The sequence below is a fragment of the Crotalus tigris genome, unplaced genomic scaffold (genome assembly GCF_016545835.1).
Source record: "Crotalus tigris isolate CLP2741 ecotype Arizona unplaced genomic scaffold, ASM1654583v1 scf7180000024370.6872682, whole genome shotgun sequence".
NCBI lineage: Eukaryota > Metazoa > Chordata > Lepidosauria > Squamata > Viperidae > Crotalus > Crotalus tigris.
This window is the reverse complement of record NW_024100540.1, coordinates 5,046,014-5,061,656: the sequence shown is the minus strand read 5'-3', so window position 1 is coordinate 5,061,656 and position 15,643 is coordinate 5,046,014. Positions and strand designations below refer to the sequence as shown.

Sequence of the window (15,643 nt, the reverse complement as noted above, 5' to 3'; positions counted from 1 at the left end):
ACATACTACAAGACAATTAATGTATCAATATTGTATCTTTTGGGCACAGAAGGTTATATCCACTAATTATACATACCAGCTTAAGTTACCAAGAATTTCCTGTGACAAATGAATAGCAGAAATGCTGTAAAACACTCAGGGATATGTTTGTACCATTTCCATATCATATTCTATGAACCACAGTAATCACACTGGAGGTATACAAACATTACAGGCATATCAACATTATCAGAAGTGTATCAACAGGGTTTGGCAATCTAAATTATAATGCTTTTTTTTTTTTTTAAGTATACCTTCCTCCTTGATAACTTTTTTTCCTTCTAGGTTTGTTAAATTTCTCTGTTTTATAAATGGACTATTTCACTATATGCAGAAATTAACTCTTTTGTGTCTTGAAGCATATTGACTATATCCACACTTGCCTCATTATGGTAATGTAGATCCCTCCACCTAATTATCTAACCCAGTGGTTCTCAACTTGCGATGTCTTCACAGGGCATCCATGAAGACTTGAAATAAATGTTATGATTTAAACCTTAAGTCTTGCGGGTCTGCAGTCATGGTCCGTGGCCACAAAAGGTTTTTAAAATGGGTCCGTGGTAAAGAAAAGGTTGAGCACCACTGATCTAACTCATGCCTCCAATGTGAATAGAGCACCATTCATGATTCAGCAAAATAAAGCTCTCATCTTTATTACAACTACTACTTAGAAAAGCCAATCTTAAATAATCCTAGACATCTTTCCTCCTCCTCAATTTTTCTTCCTCAGAATTCAAATTATCAATTGGTCCACTGTTGTGTTATTGTTATGTTTTGCATCCAATATTGATTACAAATAACTTTGCTATTTTTAAGACAAGGTTTTCATGTCTTGTTTCAAGAGCATATAAGTGTTATTTATTGTTGGCAACCACTTAAAACTTCTAGAAAATCTTGGCTGTAGCTCCTAGTAGCAAAATGCATAATCATATAGCATACGATCTTGATTGCAGTGTGGCTAAGAACATTAAAAGTTAAATGGGACTTCTCTCATACAGCATCATCATCACTACAGGAGCCTTGTGCAGATAACTAAGTTATAAATGGCCAGTCCAAAACTGTATAATGGCTTACAAAAAATTTTTGTTAGAAAATATTCTTAAATAATTTTGGTGAAGTAGACCTGCTTAAGACATCAAGATATATGGCATTTCCTGTAAGAGGCTGATAACAAAATTAACTAAAGCAATTCATATAAAAATAAACCAAGGTTGAATAACTTCACACATATTTCCTTATAAGATAAATATCTTCTCATACTACCATTCTTTGAGTAACCCATCCCAAAAGCCTGGAAGTACTGTATTAACAAATGAATCTGAAGGAAGTCATTCACACTCAGTTCTACTCCTTAAAACAAAAAGGAACATTTTACAAAACATGAGAAATTTATTACAGAAATATAAATAGTACTCTAAATTAGACAATTTAATTTCAAGCCATGTCAGGCAAAACTATATAAGTAACAAAATAAAACATATTAAATGAACAATTCAAAATTCAGTCATGGGACTGAAGGAAGAAAATGTACTAGCAGAGCTAGATAAGTTCTTGAACTGAGTCCAACATTGATGTCAGTCACATTTCCCATCACGTGGAGAAACACAATATGTTTTGGAAAAGAAACTAATTCCATCAGGAAGCTCATTACGGTACTTATTCTGCTACTGTGGTTCAAACATCTCTAAATGCTGTGACACTTATTCCCACCGTCTGAATATGGCAAACACAACCTTTTAATCATTCAGGGTTCACACATACTACAGTATTACAAAAGCAAGAGCCTAATAACATCTCTGCCTGTTGTTGCAGTGAAATTACAATTTGCATTAAGAAGCGCCATTATGTTAAGACAGCTTGAACATTGCTGCCTTATTAATTCAACTGCTTACATAATCTGCTTACATTATATCTGAAAGTTCTAAGATTTCATCTGGATTCTCAAAACTCTCAGTTGTTTCCTTATATGAAACATTTCTCCTTTTTATATTTGACATGGTGGTGAATATTTTCCAGCAGGAGGCAATCAAGCATGTTAATCCTATAATGGGTATGCCACACCAATACTGTAACTGTTCTAAAAATGTTTTACCCACAGCTGCTGATGAAGGCATCTTTGTAACACAGCTGATATCCCATAAACTCATAATCCACCTAGTTAATTGCCTCTCTCATTATTTCCCAAGATATTATCATCCATTAATCAAAGAATGTAAATGTTACTAGTTTCCTACATTCAATTACTAAAAGATAACATTTCTTTATTGTACTGCTGCTTAGAGATCTTCAAATCATGGGTTATTGAATATTAATCAGTAACATGGCATTTTAGCAAATTAGGACAAAAGTGCCCTGCAAAATGGTAAAAATAAAGAAGCACCAAAATATACAGAACCACAAATTCAATGGGAATGGATTCCTACATCAGTTTCATAATCCGAGTAATAAATGCTCTCTTCTTTCAGTTCCATAATTATTTTAGCTGATCTAAAAAGCTAGCAAGATGAGCCCTGCTTAGATGGGGAACCATTCAGAAAGTCCACATTAGACTAGGAAGCTGAAAAGGAGAACGCAGTGAGAAAACATTTCCACCTTATTGCTAAGAAAGCTGCATTAAAGTGTTCCATGTAAATCATCATGAACTGAGCATTACTTGAAGATACTGCTTACATAGTACAGGGAGTCCTTGCTTACCAACAATATTTGGGACCATGAAGTCTGTCCCTAAGCAACGCAGTCATACAGCACGATGAGATATTTACAACCCCATTCCTACAGAAACCAGTAGTGAAGGTTGCAACTGGCAATCACATAGCTGTGGGATGCTGCAACGTTGTAACCGCGAGTTGGTTGCAAAGTTGATTACATGACTGTGGGGACACAGCAATGGCTACAATTGCAAGGATGCATTGTTATGAAGCTCCTATTCATACCTCCCATCGCAACTTTGAATGATCCCTGAACAAGTGGGTATTAAATGAGGAGTGCCTACAACTAATAGATATCAAAAAGTGGAACAAGAAGATATTGTAGACAAGATAACATCCAGCTTTCTATTTGTTTCCTCTTGTATCTATTGGAATAGATAGATGAAAGATGCTTTAACAATAGTCAACAATATTGCGAAGTTACTAATATTTAGTAGAAAAACTCACTACATGAGGGTGCTACATTATTCATAAATGTCACAGGAGAGACATTTAAGACTCCAGGCTTTATTCTGGAATTGAATAATGACAATATAATTGCCAGGAAGTATAGATGAATATTTCTTCTCGTTCAAAGTTTGGTTACTATGGCCCCCCTTTAGCACAGTACGCATGTATAATTTAATTGCTATCCTGCCTGTTTTTCCACTTGACATTCAGGACACGTTAACAAACAGTTCAAACTCATAAAAAGAGTACAAATAGCAATTAAACCAATTTACTCTTAGTTGTATGCTATACATGTTTTAATTGAAAGGCCTTCAGAATACTAAATATCAGTACTAAACCCAGGAGGGATAAAAAACATGTCTAAGTTCCTTTGCTTGTCTGAATATTTAAATATTTTTGGCATAGATACACCCACAGACATTTAAAAAAAATAAACCAGTTAAAAGTTAAATTATAGTTTAAGCCTTGAGCACAATGCCACAATGTAGTTCAGCTGGGCACTCTATATTTAAACCTCCTTTTCATGACTATCTATGTAACGGAGCACAGACAGCACTCTACTTATGAGCAAGAGATGACTCTTAGTGACATCAGCAGCGGCAGCTGTTTTTTCTAATTTTGTTGGCAGAAGAAAACAAACTTCCAAACTGAGGGCTCAGCCAACTTTGACAGATGGTGCCGATGGACTGGAAGTGACTGAGATAGAGATGTCCACTCTCCTTCCAGATGAGAGATGGCAGTGAGGGCCTGGTTGTCTATACCTTCAGCTATCCCATGAACCAGGAATGTGGTATGGGTGTATCTGTGTCTGTGTGTGTATGGGAGGGGGTACTGCTGAGTGACTGGGACCAGAGATTTTGAGAACTAGATTAGCCAATTGGTTAAGATGGCTGTGTCATCTGAGTGTTAGCTGGGGTACTTTGACCTGGAAGAAATGCCAGAAGATGGAAGGAGAGGAGGTCTGTCAGGAGCAAAGGAGTAGACAATAATATCATGGAAGTGATGGGCAGTGGAAGGTATAAAGGAAAACAGAGCAGGAAGTTCTTGGAAAGGCAGCCTTAATGCTTAAACTAATTCTGTGTTCCAGATCCCGAGCTGTGCCCCAATATTCTTATCACTGGATCCTCACTGGCCCACACTGCTGAGTGGACAACTATAGGAGAACTATCCACTGGCTTTCAAGCCACAGCCTTGTGCAGGAGAAACAGAATGACCTTAGTCATCTGGGAATCTCTTGGGGTTTTCAAAGGTACTGTTCTACAGATAGCAGAAAGGATATCCTATGTGCAGAGCCTCCTGGGATCAGATGGGATTGCCGCTGCTATGCTAGCCTTCCTCCAACATAGTGACTTTCATGGCTGAATTGCTGGAGCCTGGGAGTGGGTTGATGGTGATTTCCCTAAGACTTACAGTACTGAGGGACTTCAAATTACCTTCCCTGGGTGTAGAACAGTGTTTCTCAACCTTGACAATTTTAAGGCATGTGGACTTCAACTCCCAGAATTCCACAGCCAGCATTGCTGGCTGTGGAATTCTGGGAGTTGAAGTCCACATGCCTTAAAATTGTCAAGGTTGAGAAACACTGGTGTAGAGTCAGCGGCTTGGGAGTTTATGGCCACAATGAACCTAACCCAATTCATTGAGGACCCAACACATAATCCAGGAGCCTGCAAGCCTGCCACCTTCTATAAGATGTCATACATTTAGTTTTTCCCTTAGCCATTAGATGACCCTACTTTAAGGGCTTCATCTAATGATACCTAGGGAGATAATTATAGATAAGGTGGCTAATATTTTTTTAGTTTTTTGCTCTGATATTTTTGTCTGCTGCTTTTAATCTAATGTTAGCCATTCAGAGTTGCACGTGCTAGTTGACCAGTTATATAAATTGAAGGAAGGAAGGAAGGAAGGAAGGAAGGAAGGGAGGGAGGGAGGGAGGGAGGGAGGGAGGGAGGGAGGAAGGAAGGATTTTTAGAATCACACAGCTATTTATGAACTATAGGCATTTCAGTCTAAGCTCTTTCAACTTCTTATTCCATCCCAGATTGTGCCTGAAACTGCAAGTGAACAAAAATCATATTAAATAAGAATTTCAATTAGAATGTTTCAAACTTAAAAAAAAATACTAAGCTATAACATAAGGCAACAATAGCTATGACCTATATATTTCAGCCTACAGCAATCAAGTGAAGACTTCGCTTCTCTAAGAAAGGAAGGGAACTTTTGTTTAATTACAGACCAATAGACTTTAAGTAATCATTGACAAGAAAATATTGTTTCTATTTTTAGTTGCAAATAATCATGATATGATCCTGCTCTGTTTCCTACTCTGGGTGTATTTCAGAATGCTAGAAATCAAAATCAGTACAATTAATATTGCCAGTCTTGTAGCTCATCAAAATTAAATGCATTTTCTTTTCTGAAGTTCCATTTCACTGAATATGTTTGCTTTATTAAAAAGAATCATGCAGAGAAATTTTATTCTTTTCATATTTTTCCCTATTTCATGCTTAGTTATAAGCTTATCCTTGACCAACTCTGACTATAAAGCCTTAGGTATGGATTAAGAGGTTTTAAAGTTTTAATATCCAAAATGGAGTTAATAGGTATTTTTAGTACAGGGAACCCAGAATTCAATATTTAGGAGCCATATATATATAGTTCACAGAATTATTTACTTTATCTGTTTTTGCTGGACGCGTTAAATAAAAAAAATGTTTTCCCCAATGTATCTGCTAAGCAGAACTCCGTATGCTTTATATTGCAAGACTAAAAAAATCCATTGCATTATTTGCATAAAAAACTGCTTAAATAGCTTTGAAAAAGCTATTTGGCCATTAGCGTTTGACATTTCGCATACACAAACTATGAATGAAAATATTCTTACAAAGTTTTAAAGCCATCTGCAAACCACTTCAATGTTCAGGAAAGTGTGGATTTCATTCATTTGATACAGTAGTGTATTTTTCTGAATCTATTCACATGTACAGTGGAAATGTAACAAAATCACTGATCAAAGCAATCACTGAAAGAGATGTATTTGAGATAACAGAAAGGTTATTGAACAGTTGCGAGTAATGAAGAACACAATAGACAATTTGCATATAGAGACAAATCGTATACCAGAACAGGACTTTACAAGAGAGACTGTAATTTATATAGAATCACTGAATATAGGAACCTTATAGCTCATCTAATCTTGGCCCATTGTTAATACAAGAATCCACTAAACCACCTCCAGCATAAAGCTCCACTTTCAAATGGAGGTTTTAAAAGCTTCACTTCAAGGAAAAGCAACCTTTATTGTCAGGATTTTTCCTCCAGTGTTCAAATCTTTCTTTTACTTTAGCCCACTGAACCTTGTCCTGCTCTTGGTTTCAATAGAGAATAGATACCTCTCCCATACAATAGTCTTTTCAATATTTGTGGATTGTTGTCATGTAGCTTTTTTTTGGGGGGGGGGAGCTAAACATGCCCAGGTCTTTTAGGTAATCCATATAGGTCTTGGTTTTCAGAATCCTTATCATCGCCATAACACATGTTCCCTCTGTTTCATTTTCCTTTCACATTACACCCAGAACTGAATACAGTACTTTTAAGTATGGTCTAACTCAGTGGTTCTCAACCTGTGGGTCGGGACCCCATTTGGGGTCGAACGACCATTTCACGGGGGTCGCCAAGCAAGGCTGTCCGCCATTTTTTCCCCCTTTTCTTTGACCACGCCCCTGGCACCCGGTGATGTATAAGTGGTTGGGGGTCACCACAACATGGGGAACTGTATTATGGGGTCGCGGCATTAGAAAGGTTGAGAACCACTGGTCTAACTAGTGTAGATTACAACAAAACTATCATCTTCTGTCATCTGTATAGAACCCTTCTTTATCCACTGCATCACATCGTTAGTTTGTGTTCATCTAAAAGTCCACTAGTGTTCCTAGAAACTTATCACCTGCAATGCTTCCAAAACCAGATTTCTTCTGTCCTGCACCTTATTTTTCCTAGCCGAATGTATCGCTTTACACCTGTCACAGAAATACCATTTCAGTGCATTTGACCCAACGTTCAACTCTTTAATGGTGATATACTTGAGTATTTCTATGAGAATCTTCTAGAGGGCAAATTTGTACCAGAGACAAACTCTAGATATGTACTAGAGACAAATTCCTTGTGTGTCTAATCACTTGGCCAAATAAAGTATTCAATTCAATTTGATTCAATGTTAATTGAATCAAATATTTCATGGTTGAGTTAATGGCCATAGTAGAAGGCAGTGGTACCCAAGAACTGTTAGCATAACACTCAATTTTTGGTTCTATTTTGTCTCTCAGTGCTCAATTATCTAGAGGAACGGGGGTGGCAAGAAGCTCTTTTTAACTTTTTTGTTATATCTTGTGAATTTCTCCTATATTCATGATCAGCTTCCGATGGACAAAAATAAATGAAAGTATTTCAGTGTTCTTTGACTCGTGCTTTTTAAAAACTTAACCAAATCTCAATTTCTGTATTTTTCAGCCCTATTTGCAAGCATTAATATACTATCCCTACAAACGTTATTCAGAAAATAAGTACGGTAATTTTACAAACCAGTAAAACAAAAAGATGACCTAGAGGGGCAACAGGTGAAAACTTCCAATATGGCCAATGGTGAAGGATGCTTTGAACAACTGTAAGGCCAGCAGTACCAGTCCCCTCCCAATAATGGATTAATAACACAGTCAACCCAGAGTTGTTAGTCTACATACAGTATTTTAATAACATCTTTAAGTCTTCTTTCTGTTGCTAAACTTTAGTTTTGAAGGTTTTGTTGCCAAGGATATATTACAAAACATTTAATGATATATTAAATACTGATATCATTTTATCAGTATTCCCTTAGCACAAAGTAACTGTTTTACATAGCACACTGTGCCTATTTGCTATTGCCAACGCCTTCAGATATTCTGTTCCTCCTACAACAACTCTGCCAATAATATTGCTGGTTTAGGAGCAAAAGATTTTTAAAGGGTACAGGATTTTTTCCCTTCTCCTACAAGTGAGGAAGGAGGAATATTTCAAACTAAACCAGAAAAAAGTAAGAAATTTTATAATCTCAGAACCAGATGCTTCAGAATAGCTATTTCACACATCACTTAACCATTGTATACCAAATATTTTTTACAATCCAAAACTAAGATATGCAGAACATATCTCTGGATTCTAAAAAAAATACAGCAACATAATAAAAATTATAATAAAAGAAAATAATTACTTTCCTAAATAGAGAAAAATATGATTTTACAGCACCCTGTCTGCTTCTGTTTTCATCAGCAGATAGCAATCTGTCTAAAGCCAAGCAGTCAAAAGTAATATAATTAAGATATTATGCCAAACCAAGTTAATTTTCTTGCAAATGCTTTTCTATAATAACGTAACTTAATCAACCAACTTCCTCAATAGTCATGTATTGTATATTATTCCAATCTTCTTCATGGTATTTGTTTTAAGTCATCTATTCATGTCAAAGAACAGAAATGAACATGCCATCTTGAATATATATTACAGGAACTAGTTATAAACACCAACTTCTTTATAGCAACTATGTTCAAGCCAATTATATTTCTTAATCTTTTCTTAATTAACCAATCAAGCAATAAAGAGAGCCAATACAATTCATGATTATATTACCCAAACAGATACTTACAGCCATAATTAGCTCAAAGGGGTGTTTATACACCCTCACGGGAGACTGGTATTTCTGCACCATGGTTACCAATAATTTGTACTATAAGATCTAAAAATTAAAAAAAAACAGTTATAGGTATATTGCACCTGAAACAATAATATTCACCAAGAGTTTGTAGATCATGTAGTTAGCACCCTAGTTTCTTACTCCACTGATGTAAGCAAAGAGATCTTAAAAACTGAAAATAAGAATTCACTGAGAATATTTTATCTGCAGTAGCTTTCCATTTTTTTAAAATATCTCATGTGTTTAGAGGCACCATTCATTTTTCCACCATTATTTAGCTGGAAGAGATTATAGTTACTCTATTTTAAATGTTTAAAATATGCAAAATGCTTACTATAGGTGCATGTGTGTACATATAAAATTACCAGAAGAAAGAAGTTCAATGCAGTATTTATACATGAAATCAATACAACTGGAGTTTCATGTTACTAACATAAAAATATATTTAAGTACAAATGGCTGTTAAGATAGAAATATTACAATTCTTAAAAAGGTGAGCTTCAGATACTTGCACATAGCCATTTTATCTATCTTCTATGCATACCCTAGCCAGCCAAAATACTACACTGGAACAGCAGTTTTTATGTTTTCTGCACTATTAATTAAACATGATTGTTTTTTAGCTTTTCAATTTATGGTTTTAGAACATTTAAGTTATAAGTAACTTGATTACTTGGATTACTTAAAAGTAGAGGGAATTATCAATTTCCCAGTTCATGTAAATGGGAAGCTATAGTGAATTTTAATTTCTTAGCTAGTTTTGCTGCTTGAAATTAAGAGAAGGATAATATTTTGAACAAACAAAAGATGTTAGACAGTAAGAGATATAGCCCTCAGCATTTAAGAACTATGAACCATTGAGACATCTGATTCAAAGAAAAAAGAGAATTACTACCATCTATTCTAAAACAAGCAATGCTTTTACACTATTGCTAATATATTCATAGACTCAGTTTCAGTTGAGAAATAAAATGATTAGGTTTATTTACAAAATCAGAACCAGATTTTTAATAAATAAGATGGGGGGATATATAAGACTGTTCTTACTCTCTAATGTTTGTCAAATTTCTTAAAGAGATTCTGAACAATATGCTTATATAGCCCTTGGAATTCTGAGTACAAATTTAAAGACATTGCCAAAAATATATATAAAGTGAGCTACTCTCTAAATCAAATAGCTAATTTCGTGACTTGAACAAAATTATTAAATTTCTAGCTCATTCTCTCCTGGAACTCAAGGTTGGTAACAATCATTTTAATAAACAAGTTTATTTTAAAGTCATTAAAATAAGCACAATAAAGAGAATGTTACACAATAGCTTCCATCCATACATTTTGTTATGCATTTCACAGTATTTTCATGGATCCCCTTCTGTGCTGATAAATACACACAGAAAGCTGATACTAAAAATAACTATCATATAGCACAACATCCTTAAGGAATGTGTGGAACTGGCTTATTACTGCGTATTGACATCTAGGTTTTTCAGAAATGAAAGCTATAGTTTTGTTCTTCAAAGAATATATAAAACTATCTTCCTACACTAATTCAAAGGGCAAATAAACGTTTTAAAAGCAATAAAAATTTACAAAAAAAATTAAAGAGAAATTAATAAGGAACATTTTCTGAAGCTGCAAGAGGAACTCTTTTTAACCAGGGGACTACTTCTTTAAATCCGTTGGCAATCTGAAGCTAACATAGACTTCTATAAACTAAGGAGAAGAACACTGAAGAAAAGTGAGCTCCTTTCAAAGTAATACCACAATTGTCTATTTGTCAGAAGGCATAAACAAATTATTTATAGTCAGATATCCAAGCAGAACCATCAGATTAAATCATAAGCCATTCTTGAAAAGCAACAGTTCTTTCCTCTTCCTATTTATGCACAAGAGACAACTGTTTATTATTGCTCCTCTATTATTAAAAAGCAAATAAAACATGGAATCTATTTACTATGCATCAATTTGACAGAGACAGATGACAAGATGAATTTTGAGCTGAACACCAGGACTCAGCCCTCTTCCCCAGTACTTGTGAATACAATACCAAAAAAAAGTTTAACATGCAAAGAAAGCTAGCCATCATGCCAACTTGAAATGCCCGGCTGCAAAAAAGCTAGGAATTTCAGGGACCATATAGAAAATCCAAAGCAAGGAAAACAAGTAATACAGAAGAGTGGGGTAGCAGTTTAGAGAGTGAAGTAAAAAGAGGAATAAAATGAGAATTCCGAGATAAAGCAAGGATGTGAAAATACATTGTTTGAATTCGTGTTATAAGAAAAATTAGAAAGGAAAAGAAAGGTGTATTCCAGGACAAGGGTGAGTAGAGTTCAGCAGGAAAGAAGCCAGAAAATCAGGGTACAGAGGAACTAAGAAGAGATTGAACAACTATTTGTCTGAAAATGGTATAGGCTTTCCTGTCTGAGCAGGGGGTTAGACGAAGACCCCCGTTATTCTGTTCTATTATTCTGTTGATGCCAATTAGATGGAACATAGGAAGATGATTTTAGATAATTTAGTTGAAGGGATTCAGAACAGAGGCTCCTTCCAGTTAATGGTGCAAGAAAAAAATGGAAAAAGGGAATCTGCGAAAGGACTCCAAAAGGATGGTTAGAAGTAGATGAGAAGAAGCGGGGGGGGGGGCGGAGAGAGCGAGAGAGAGCTCAAGACCAAGTGACTCTAACGTGGAGAAAGGCGCTTCGCAATATTTAGGGTCAAACCCTGAGAAGAGAGCAAATCGGGAGACGCAAGACGGGTATGCGGGTAAAGGACCGGGGGGGGGGGAGAATACCTTCCCAAGGCAAGGTCAGAGGAGGGAAGGTGAATGAAGGTAACTATAAGCCCATTATTCGGTAGGACGCGAAGGGGGGACGGAGGAAGAGGGATGGAAGGAGGGCAAGGCAGGAGAAGCAGGCGAGTATCCTTCCCGCAACTTAGGGGCCCGGAGAACAGCTCCCAATCGCCCGGCCAGCAGGTCCAGGACGCGCCAGATGCGAAGTCCCATTAAACCCGCAGACATCGGGCTGGGGAGTCTGGGAGCCAGAGACCCAGGAGGGCACGAGCTGGAAGGAAACAGCGATGGGGGGGGGGACAGAAAGTGGTGGGAACAGCCAGGGAGGAAGAAGCCCAGGGCAGCCCATCAAGGTGGGCGAGGCGGAAACCCACCTTCTATCGCCAAGGCCGGCAGCTCTCCTGCCTCATGTCGACTCCCCGTCCTTGTGATGCCGCTGGCGATGGAGGGGCCCCTCTTGAATGGTGCTGCCCCCGCCGGTTCTGGGAAGCGACAAAGGGGGCGGAGGCGGAGGAAGCCGAGCGACAACGGGCCGGCGGTGTTACCCAGTGGCAAACCAGAGGAGAAAGAGGAGGAGGGGCCCTGTTGCCCGGCCGCTCGTGCGCCCGCGCACTCTGAAGAACGGCTAAGCTTCCCCCCTCCGCAGGGAATAAGCTCTTTCTGCGCATGCTCCCTGCAGCCCGCTTCTGCGCACAAGCTAGAATGAGGCTGCGTGGGATTTTTCCATGATATTTTTCTAAAAAAAAATTTCCCCTCTTTAAATAGGAGGCTTAATTTTTCAAGTTGGGGTGAAAAATTGGTTTGTAAGAAGAGTTTACATTGTTCGTTGAATTTTTGAGAAAGGGAATTAGTGACGTAGTAGGTTAGGAGCCAATACTGTTTAGCCCTTTCTTTAGATGAGCGATTATTTGGGGTTTTAGCCCAAAGCAAGCAAATAAATAACAAGAAAAAGAGTGAGTATCCATGCTTATTTAACTGACCTTAATAATTAAGATAAACTTTCCAGGAACCCACTGTTTAGTCACTGAGTCATCTGCTTCGCTGATTCTAAGGAAGAAATAACTCAACGAAAAAAATGATCCCTCTAAGTTTTACGTAGTTTTTGTGGAATAGTTCAGTAGCTCATACAGAATAATGTATTTTAGGACTGCATTTTTAGGATGCCTGGAAATAATCAGAGGACTTGCATAATTGTAGGGCTTTTAAGAGATGAAGCTTCATGAAAGATAGTTTGCTGCATAGAATGTTTTCATACAAAGGAAGAAACAAAACAATAATTGGAGGTTTTCAAGTTTATACACTAGATCATAGCTGGATTTAATAGATACGCATGCAAGATATGTTTGTTCAGGAAAGATACCACCATCTATTTTTCTGAAATAACTTTAGGAACAGTTTGTGGAGACATTCTGTCTTATACAAATAATCCTTGATTTACAACTATTTGTTTAGTATCTGAAGTTACAGTGGCACTCAAAAATGACATGACTGCTTTTCACACTTAAGACCATTGCAGTACCACTATGGTCATATGATCAAAATTCAGATGCTTAGCTTCTGGCTCATTTTTATAACAGTTGCAATGTCATGTGATCACCTTTTGCAACATTCTTACAATCAAAGTCAATGGGGAAGCCAGATTCATTGGGTTACTATCTTAACAACGCATTGATTCGCTTAACAACTGGGGTAAGAAAGATTATAAAATCTTTCGTCACTTGCTACTATGTGATGAAACTTCGTTAAAGAACAACTGATAAAAGGTTTAAAACTTTTCTTCCTTTTGAGGGAAGTTAGCCCAGAGAAGGAAATATTAAAAAGGGCAGAAAAATATATTTTTCCCCAAAAGGACTTTTTAAAACCAAACCTGGCCCCAAATCTATCTCTCTGCCCCAAGCAAGACTTTAGCCCCATACAAATGCAGATGTAAAACCATCAGAAAGTTGGAGCCAGAGCAATCAAGAAGACAAAGAGAAGATCTGCATACCCCACCCAAACTCTAGGAGTCATTAGCCCCATCACCTGGGAAGCAGGATATGATAATAGGATTAAGATTACTTGTGTAACTCAATGAAGCTATGAGCTATGCCGTGCAGGGCCACCCAAGACGGACAGGTCATAGCAGAGAGTTCTGACAAAATGTGATCCACTGGAGAAGGAAATGGCAAACCACTCCAGTATCTTTGCCATGAAAACCCCATGGACAGTACTAAAAGGAAAAAAGATATGACGCTGGAAGATGAGCCCCTCAGGTCGGAAGGTGTCAAATATGCTACTGGGGAAGAGCAGAGGGCTAGTACTAGTAGCGCCAGAAAGAATGAAGCGACTGGGCCAAAGCCGAAAGGACGCTCAGCTGTGGATATATCTGGTGGTGAAAGGAAAGTCTGATGCTGTAAAGATTTTTTTCTCCATAGGAACCTGGAATGTAAGATCCATGAATCAAGGCAAGCTAGACGTAGTCAAAAAAGAGATGACAAGACTGAACATCGACATCTTAGGAATCAGCGAACTAAAATGGACAGGAATGGGTGAATTTAACTCAGAGGACCATCAGGTATACTACTGTGGGCAAGAATCCTCAGAAGAAATGGAGTAGCCTTCATAGTCAATAAAAGAATAGGAAAAGCAATACTGGGATACAATCCCCAAAATGACAGAATGATCTCAATTCGAATTCAAGGCAAACCATTCAATATCACAATAGTCCAAATCTATGCCCCAACCACTGGTGCTGAAGAGGATGAAATTGACCGGTTCTATGAAGACCTACAGCACCTTATAGAATTAACACCAAAAAATGATGTCTGTCAAGCTCCCAGAGGCTTGACATGTGAACGGGGAAGGGGGGAAGCAGACGACACCCCACGACCCCCGGGATTCGCCGAGCCACACGCCGCCACAGCCGAAGCCCAGACCAAGCGGAGCTTCATAGCAACGCGTCCCCGGGACCTGCTTTCTGCAATGGCCGTACAGACGCGGTCGGCCGCAGGTCCGCACGCGATGTCGAACTCCTCCGAGGACCAGCTGCTGCCGGCAGTCCAGAAGTCCGTCGGTGCGTGGCCGTGGGACCGGGGCGGGACGTCCTTCTACACGATAGAGAACGGCGACACAGGGCCTTACAAGGACTCTATGCCCCTGCAGGCGTATCCAGAGTGGGCGAAGGGTGGGGGATACTTACCAGGCGGGTGGGGCAGCGGGAAGGGAAAGTTTGGTGGCGGGGACAGCGCACGGGGACCAGTCGCGCGGACAGAGGGATGCGGAGGCAGGGTTCCGTCGGTGAAAGGGAAAGCACAGGGGAAGGGTGGGGCATTTATAGGATTTAGGCGGATGTCGGTTTGGGGCTGGGGCGGGGAAACAGGGTGTGGCAAACAGTTATAGAGCACTGGGAGAAAACCACTCCCAGTGCTGACTTTTTTCATCCTCGAAATAAATCAGTCGATGAGTTCATTGTGTACCGGCGTTCCTGTGTCTTCATTTACGGACGACAGCGGATACATTGACAGTAAGTCAGCACTCACTTTTCCCTCAACTTTCCGCTTGCTTTGGAGGGAGAGACATGGCGGAAGGCACACAGGGCGCTTCCCTGGGAGAGGGGGAGGTGGACCCTGGCGGAGCTACTGAAGCCGTTCCGGCGCTGGAACAGGCAGCTGAGCAGCCCATGGTGTGGCCGAAGCTGCTGCTGGCTGCGAACCCAGGAGGTGGAGTGGAAGAGACGGTGGCTGCTAAGCCACAGGAGGAGTGGTGGCAAAGTCCGGCGGTGGCTGGTGCGCAGACCGAACAGCTTCTGACACCAGGCCAAAACCCGTTCACTCGGGGTGGAGGGAGAGGCGTGTTACAGCTGACATCGACAAAGACTGGAGTTATTCCACGGCTCCGGGCCAGGATACGATGGATGTTTTGCGGAACCGATTCGGCAAGGCTAGCTAC

General features: G+C 39.0%; 1 protein-coding gene across 2 annotated transcripts in view; it reads right to left on the bottom strand.

Moving 5' to 3' along the window:
- Nucleotides 1–15,643, bottom strand: part of SEC14L1 (SEC14 like lipid binding 1) — a 78,058-nt gene that overhangs the window by 23,897 nt on the left and 38,518 nt on the right. Inside the window, exons 1-2 of one of the 2 annotated variants that reach the window (XM_039328071.1) lie at nucleotides 12,091–12,228; nucleotides 8,878–8,967 (exon numbers count right to left, since the gene is read on the bottom strand). In XM_039328071.1, coding sequence (XP_039184005.1) covers nucleotides 8,878–8,940 — 63 coding nt within the window. In that variant the 5' untranslated portion in view covers nucleotides 8,941–8,967; nucleotides 12,091–12,228. Of the gene's footprint in view, nucleotides 1–8,877; nucleotides 8,968–12,090; nucleotides 12,229–15,643 lie in introns of those variants that run through there. The other variant, XM_039328072.1, reaches the window with a different exon arrangement.